The sequence below is a fragment of the Lemur catta genome, chromosome 6, assembly GCF_020740605.2.
Source record: "Lemur catta isolate mLemCat1 chromosome 6, mLemCat1.pri, whole genome shotgun sequence".
In the NCBI taxonomy this organism is placed as follows: domain Eukaryota; kingdom Metazoa; phylum Chordata; class Mammalia; order Primates; family Lemuridae; genus Lemur; species Lemur catta.
The window spans coordinates 100598251-100607108 of NC_059133.1; the positions used below are offsets into that span (position 1 = coordinate 100598251).

At 38.4% G+C, this 8858-nt stretch overlaps 1 protein-coding gene across 1 annotated transcript; it reads right to left on the minus strand.

Moving 5' to 3' along the window:
* Window positions 1-6052: 6052 nt before the first annotated feature.
* Window positions 6053-6991, minus strand: LOC123640725 (olfactory receptor 2L13). The gene has a single exon (XM_045555290.1). The coding sequence runs from the start codon at window positions 6989-6991 to the stop codon at window positions 6053-6055; it is 939 nt and encodes a 312-aa protein (XP_045411246.1).
* Between the last annotated feature and the right edge of the window lie 1867 nt (window positions 6992-8858).

Consider the following 8858-nt stretch of genomic DNA (forward strand, 5'->3'; position numbering starts at 1 on the left):
ATGATTGCTTTCAATTTTTCCCTGTTCAGTATGATATTGGCTGTGGGTTTCTTATATGTGGCCTTAATAATTTTAAGGTATGGCCAATCTATGCCTATTTTGTTAAGGGTTTTTATCATAAAAGTATGCTGGATTTTGTCAAATGCTTTTTCTGCATCTACTGAGAGAATCATATGGTCTTTGTTCTTGCTTTTATATATGTGGTGAATTGCATTTTTTAATTTCAGCATATTATGGGGGTACAAAAGTTTAGGTTATGTATATTGCCCCCCACCCCCCTGAGTCAGAGCTTCAAGTATGTCAATATCCCAGACAGTGTGCACACTCATTATGAATTGCATTTTTGATTTGTGTATGTCGAACCAGCCTTGCATCTCTGGGATAAAGCCCACCTGGTCATAATGAATTATTTTTCGATGTGCTGCTGGAATTTGTTTGCCAGAATTTTGTTAAGGATTTTTGCATCTATATTCATGAGGAACATTGGTCTGTTGTTTTCTTTTCTTGCTGTGTCCTTTCCTGGCTTTGGTATCAAAGTGATATTGCTTCATAGAATGAGTTGTGGAAGATACCATCCTACTCAATGTTTTGGAATAATTTCTGCAGTATAGGTATGAGTTGTTCTTTGTACATTTGGTTCTGGACTTTAACTCTTTAGTGATTTTACTTTGGTGAATGTCTATTGCTCTGCTCAGTGTATGATGCAGGTCTGAGTATTTCCTGCAGGGCAGGTCTGGTCTTCACAAATTCTATCAGTGATTGCTTGTCTGGGAAAGTCTTTATTTCTCCTCATAGATGAAAGTTAGTTTTGCCAGGTAAAGAATTCTAGGTTGGCCATTATTCTGTTTTAGAAGATTGAGGATAGGTGTCCCAGTTATGCTCTTATTAGATGACCTAAGCCAGTCTGGTGGGCTGAATGAACAGGCTTTAAATTATTAATCTACACCAAGGTCCCACAGATTCACACCAGTTGCACAGGGAAAGTGGCTTTTCTTGCTTCCCCCTACCTACAGGGCTGGAGTCCTCCACTCCCAGCATGAAAGTTGCCCCAGCACCCCAGTATCTCTTGCCACTGGGGAACAAGTGTTGTGGGGAAGCACTCAAAATTTGCCCACTGACACACCAGGCTAGCTGAATCAACAGGTTGTGGAAGGGTGGAGCCTGCCGTGCCAGCATGAGAATCCCGGAGCTGGTGGAGGGTTGCTGCCCCAAACCATAAAGCACTGCAGCATCCAGCTTGTGGACCCCAAAAATGGCAGCCACCCACCCACAGAGAGCCAGCACTGGGAGCAACTGCTCAGGAGTTGGCAGATGCCAGATCATCAGGCTGAATCAACAGGGTGCCCACTGTCTCTTGTGTGTCCCAGTTCTGTAGTCTCACGCCTGTCTGGCAGAAGGTCTTGCTCTTTCTGTCCCACCGTGAACTGACCTAATCATCCACAGTTTCCAGGGTTAGAGCCCCCCTTTCAATGTCCACCTCCTTTGTTTTGGTCCTGTTGACCACCGTAGCTGAGGTGCCTGTCTCCTAACTCCCTTGAGTAGTCACTAAGACCAGTCCCTACCCCACCCAGTGCAGTCCTAGCACAGAGCTCTGGGGAGTTCAATGTTTCCCACTATTGTCCTTGCTCCACAGAGCCCACTGTCTTGTATCACAGCTCTGCACGAATTTCAGGAACATTGCTGTCTGGGTGTAGAGGTCAGTGGGGGAGCAGGGTGTCCTCTTATGGGTCAGTTCCCACTGCACTCACTGTGCAGGTGGGCGTGGCCATCCCACACTCTATTCTCTATTACTTATCTCGCACTTTTCAGACTTCGTGATCCTATCTCCCAGTCACTCTTTTTTCCCCCTGTGTTGTATGTCCCACATTGTTTCTCTGCAGTTTCACAATGCTGTTCTTAGGGGGGAGCAATCCACTCGTGTGTAGCCATCCAAGTTCTTCACCTCCCTCTCTGGGAGCAGAGAGCCAGGAGGTTATCTCTACTCCACCATTTTCCCAAGTTCCAAAGCTTGTTGAGAACTGAATATTTTTCCTGGCAAGAAGTGGTCTGAAGCCTGGAAGAAGTGGTAGTTAGAGCAAGGTCTGGTGAATACAGTGGAAGACACAGAGTTTCCAAGTCCAGCCTCTGTAGTTTGAGCAGTGGTATTTGTGCAGCATATGGTCAAATGTTGTCTTGCAAGAGGATTGACCTGTCTCTATTGACCAATTTCATATGCTTAATCACAAGTATCCTCATCATTTCATGCCATTGGGTGCAGTAGACATCCACTGTAAACCATTGACCTGGTTTCATGAAGCTGTCGTGGATAATACCAACGCTGGACCACCAAACAGACACCAATAGCTTCTTTTGATGAATATTCGGTTTTGGACTGTGTTTTTGCACTTCATCTTTATCCAACCATTGTGCTGAACAGTTGCAATTGTCAAAAAGAATCCATTGTTCATCACATGTAACAATACGGTGTAGAAATGGTTCACTTTTATGTCGCAACAGCAAAGAAAGTCAAGCTTCAGGACAATTTCTCTTCTGATGCTCATTTAATTTATGCAGAACCCATCTATCCAGATTCTTTACCTTGGTGTTTTGTTTCAAATGGTCCAACATTGTCAGAATAGTAACATCAAACCTTGCTGCTAATTCATGTATAGGTTGAGATGGATTCACTTCCACTATACCTTTCAGCTCATCATTATACACCTTGGTCTCAGGTCACCCACATGGCTCATTTTCAAGATTAAGATCATCAGAATGGAACATCTGGAAGCACTGACGTACAATGCATTCTTTCGCCACATCTTTCCCAAACACTCCACTGATATTTCAAGCTGTCTGCGCAGCATTGGTTCAAAAATGACACAAATTTTTGACTTTTCCATGGTTCCACAAAATTGCTCTTAAAAATTTGAAAGATAATCACAAGCCAAAAACTATGCATTTGAAAGAGTGAGGATATACCTTCACAATAAAAATAAAACAAGACGTGAAAATGTCAGAGATATCAATGGTCAAACTTAGTACTTAAGGAAATCGGACATTTCATACTTAATGACCCAATAGTAAATGGAGGTGAATGAACTCCAACAACTTTCCAATTGCATTTGACTAGTGGACATTCTGGAGGCTATTTCTTCACTTGGTGTTATCCCATCAGCATGTTGTTGTTTTGTTGTTGTACAAAGACAAATCAATTTGTTTAATTTCTCCAGGATGTGCTAGGACATACTACACTTTTTACTAAATGAAGAATCATACCATTGGTGATTTTCTGAGATCAAAACAATGTAGAATATCTAAAAAACAAAACACAAAAATTAATCCCAGAGGTTATAATCAGAGCAAAAATATACATATTCTTTAAATTCAAGAAAAAAATCTGACACAAATAGAAAATAATGAATGAGATGTAGGAATCTGGGTCCCAGTTCATCACTCATTTGAAGAAGTAAAAGGAAACTCTAAGCAATGAACTCTTAACTTTGTGTACAGAAATTATCTGCTTATATTTTTCCCTGGATCTGTCATGTAGCATGTTCATAATTTCCCTGAACTTGCATCACATAAGCACAAAGAACATACTACAAAAAAATGCCCCCAGCAATGCATGCCATAATACTCCATTCTTCCGTGGAGCCACCCTGATCAAAATCATGAAGCTCTTGTTCACACAATGGCAGAGTAACTTGGAGACTCAGACTCTCAGCTCTGATGCAAAACAAAAACAAGGCAAACAAACAAAAAAATTGGTTTCAAAATTGAGTGCTTCCCTTTCCAGCTCTTTGACCTAAAGCAGATTTTTCTGTTTGTTCATTTAGTTTTAATTAGTTTGTTTGCTTTGTCTTAGCAAGCCTCAAAGTGATCATTTAACATGAACAAACATCAGAAACATAGTGTCATAGTGAAGGACAACTTATATATGCAAAGGATGCATTTACAATCATTAAATATTAGCTAGCACTATCATCTTAATTATTTTAAATTTTACAATATTCTATGAGCTTAGATTTAAAAGGAGACATAGACATGAACAAGGGTCAATAAAATATTTTATTGTAAGCACTATAGGAATCGAGGTGTGAGGGAAAGAGATATCAGCTGTGGATGCTAGAAGGTGTTATGTAATTTTTTTTAAGAGTTCAGTGCTGGACCCAAACTCCTCAGCTTAAGCAATCCTCCAGCCATAGCCTCTCAAAGAGTTGAAACTACCTATGTGCACCACCATGCCTGGTTGAATCTGAATTTTGAGTTATGTTTTAATGAAAGGATGCAACTCAGATTGGCATTCATAAGATCTGGGGACAGAATTTTCCAGGAGTGGAAAATGGTCTGAGCTCAGTTTCACATGTGCAGGGAAATAGAAGACTATAGGGACAGGCTAGAGGTCTAGAGAAACTGTGGCAATAAGTTTGTGGATTGGGTGATAGAAACACATTTGAAAAAGCATTTCAATATAAATTTAAGGTTGTAAACTTTTGTGAATACAAAGGGGAGTTATGAAAAGATCAAATCCATATTTTAGGGAAATAACTTGGATGGCATAGGATATATTTTAATTTTGAAATGAACTCAAGTCATGATAACAATTAAAAGGATATTAAGAGGACAAAGAAAGATATGGAGAGCATGAGCTTGAGCAATAAATGGGGAGCATGGACTCCTCTGTGACTCCATTTTTTCCCATAAACATCAGAATCCCTACATAAACCCATTTGTGGAAAGACTTGAAGTAACTTAAGTGTATTAATAAAATAAGGGTAACATTGGATATATCAGCATAGAACATCAACCCATGCAAGGTCATATTTGTAAGTGCCATAGCTGAAACCTGAACTTGCTTCCATTTTATATGTTGCATGTTGTAGCCACGCTGTCATTTGTCTCCCTGCCTTTAAGTAAATAACTTAAGTACAAATAACTTCATTAAGGTAATTAAAAATATACTTTCATCAACTTAAATGTAGAAAGGAATGTGGATTATTCTTATATACTTATTCAAGTTATTTAATATCAATATTTTTATTGAAATAAGAAAAATCCTAAGTCAAATAAGCTCTCTCTGAATAGTTTTGTAAAAGGATAAAATGGGCTGCAGATATCAATTACAATCAAGATGTGCATGCTAAAATTTAGCAGAACAGATAAGCAGCCTCATATAAGCCACTTTAGCATGCTCATTTTGCTTGCTACTTCTCATTCCACCATCAATATTATATATGTCACAAGTATATTTTATACACCACAAACACACATATATGTAACTTCTGAAAACATTTTATTAGATGCTCTAAGACTGTGCTGTCCAACACTGTAGACACTGGCCCGATGTGGCTATTGGGCACTTGAAATGTGTATAGCCCAAATGGTAGTGTTCTAAGTATAAAATAAACACAAGACTTTGAAGACTTAGAATGAAAACAAAGTAAAAGATTGCCCTAGTAATTTTATACATGTAGAAATTATCTGTCAATATGAGCATAAATATTATTATACAATTATACAGTGTGAGTAAAAATATTATATAATAGTAATATATAAACAAACATGTAATATAATATATTGCATATTATATCTTAAAATAATACACTATGTATGGTTTCCCTGATCATCACCTAAATGCACATTTGGGAATAACACCAATTGAGTATCGGACAGAGGTGGGGGCTGGGGGGAAGGGATGGGTGTATACCTACTTGATGAGTGCGATGCGCACTGTCTGGGGAATGGACACGCTTGAAGCTCAGACTCAGGGGGATGGAGGGTATGGGCAATATATATAATCTGTATATATATATATAACCTTTTGTACCCCCATAATGAGCTGAAATTAAAAAAAAAGGAAAAAATAATACACTATGTAATTAAGATCAATGTTAATGTTAATATTGATAATGTTGTTTTGAATTTAATAAATATATTATTTAAGTTAATTTTACTGGTTAAATGTATCTACTGGAAAATTTTAAGTTATATTTCTATTGGACAACACTGTTATAGGATGTTCTAATCAACATACAAAAGGCAAATATAGAAAGGGAGGTAGGGACAGCCATGATCATTCTTTCAGAGAGGAGAATATCCCAAACACTCTTGTCATGGCTCCCAGGACTTCCTTATTCCTCAGGCTGTAGATGATGGGATTGAGCATGGGAGTGAGCATGGTGTAGAAGACTGCCAGGATCTTATCTTCTGCTGGTGAGCGGAGATTGCTGGGCCGAAGATAGGTGTAGACAAAAGGTGCATAGTAAAAGGTCACTACAGTCAAATGTGTTGAACAGGTTGCAAAGGCCTTTGTTCTCCCCTCCTTTGAGCGCATATGGTAGACAGCAAATAGAACACGGACATAGGAAGCAGTGATACCCAGGAAAGGAAGAAGGAGAAAGAGGGTTGTACTCACAAAAACCATGTACTCATAGACCCAAGTGTCCATACAGGCAAGAGGCAACATAGCTGGGACATCACAGAAGAAATGATCAATGGCCCTAGACCTGCAGTAAGGAATATGGAGGGCATAGACTGTGTGTGCCAAGGAGTTGATGGACCCCAGTGTCCAAGATCCTATGATCATCTTCATACACATCCTGTTACTCATGCGGATGGGATAATGGAGGGGGTGACAAATGGCTATGTACCGGTCATAGGCCATGGAGGCCAGCAGTAAGCCTTCAGAACATGCCATGGTCAGAAAGAAGAAGCTTTGCACACCACATCCCAGGAAGGAGATCCCTTTCTGGCCAGAGAGGAAGTTGAAAGCCATCTTGGGGACGGTGCTGGAGATGTACATCAGGTCCATGAGGGAGAGCTGGCTGAGCAGAAAGTACATCGGTGTGTGGAGACAGGGATCCATGCGTATGAGGTGAATCATGACTGAGTTACCCACCAAGGCCAGGAAGAATACAAGGATGATAAGGAACAACAGATGAAGGCCAGTTTTATTTGGGGGAAACAACCCCAACAAAATGAAATCACTTGAAGTGTGATTCCATTTCTCCATGAAACCTTACTGCTTGAACATCCTTGGAAGAAAAATAAACACAAAAACAAAGCACAACTCATGAAGTGAAACAGAACAGAAGGATGAAAAGGAACTCACTTTATTATAGGATAAATTGCTTTTCCTCCAACACTGCAGCTTTTGTTGAGTCAATTTAAACATCTGAATTAAACTCCCCCCTTCCAGGTATGTCTGATAAGCATCTCAGCAAGTCATAGGCATAAGTGTGGTCTCTCAGGATAAAGTCTAGCACCACAGGCAGCAAAGACAGACAAGATAGCTAAAGCATTCCTTCCTAGATACTCCTGGGCCAGACACACCACTCGTGAGTTATCAACAAGGCACAGGAACTGAGGATGGTAGAGATCCCTGCATTCTCTGATGTCTCATTTGAATAGGGCATATTTACACCAGAAACTGACATGTGTGACTCAGAAACTTTCTGTATCTTACATTATAAGTCCTTAGTCGCCTAGCCTTTTTTCACAGCTTTAATTTCTGGTGTTCCCTCCCCAGCTGGTTCCAGCCAGATCAACCCTAACCTTCATCCTTTGCTTGAGACTCTGCCTCTCATGTTCTTTAAACGCACTTTTGTGCTTTTCCTGAAAATGTGCCCATTATCCAAAATCATTGTCCTTGAACTGTAAAATATTGTATGTCCTATAAGATCCACCCTAAATACAAAATATTATTTCAGTATTCTCTCTTCCATAATAATATTTCCATTTTCTGAAGCCCTATTGAATTCAAAATTAAATGCATAAATTTTCATATACAATTTTCTTCATGAAAGTAAATCACAAATAATAAAGGCCACAGATTACATGGTATGCATTTTTTCATTCTATTTTCCACAGCTGCAAGCAATAACTAGTGTCATAATAGAAATACAACAGGGGAATAGAGATTACATTATTTGTGTGTGTATATCTCTTCTCTCTCTATATAGGCATGTATATGTATATATCCTCTTGCTGTAGATAAGCATCTTTAAGATGCTATAAATTATGTCACCTGTTCTTTACATTATTTCACTTTTATAATCCTTCCACAACATGGCATAAATTTAATCATTGATACTTTCAGTTTTCAAATTTAAAAAGTAGTATTCATAGATATGAAAAATAACATTATCAAATACATTTAGTGATTTGATCTAATTTTGAGCCTGTGTGGATGCTTCAAATTTCTAGTTATCTCAGTATCCCAGATTTAAAAATTATTTGGTAAATGCCTTACTGTGTATACAATACCTCATTCAACTCAAATTGTATAATTATTATTCTCCTATAAAACATCAGTCCATGTTTTGGACTAGGTGGAAGCATATGGGGATTAGAGAGAATGTTTTGCTCCTCATGTAGTTCAGTTTTCATACCACATATGGCAGCAGAGTGAGCAGCTGCAAAGCTGCTGAACTAGAAAAGAAGGTGTGAGCATAAGGACAATCTTGATTTATAGTTTATGTATGTCTTCAAATTTAAATAAATAAGACAACAAAATTAAAATTAAATGTCAATAATTTAGAATAAAGAAATCAAGCAGAAGAAAAAATAAATAAATCCACTTTTCTAGATTTTTTTCTAGCTTTTTATGCGCAGGCCTTTCCTTGGGGATTTTTATTTCTAACTCAGCTAGTCATAGCCTCTCCTTTTCTCTTTATGTCACCTAAATTCTGTAAATTTATTTTTTCTTGCACTCAGTCTCCCAAATATGAATCATTTGTCATTATGGCATTTCTTATATTTTTAATACATGTTTGACTTCTTTCTTTACCTAGTCTTGTTATGAGATTTCCTGTTTTACACATGGTCTTCTGTCTGAGGGAAACACTGATGCCATGTTCTGCCCAGGATACTTATTTGGG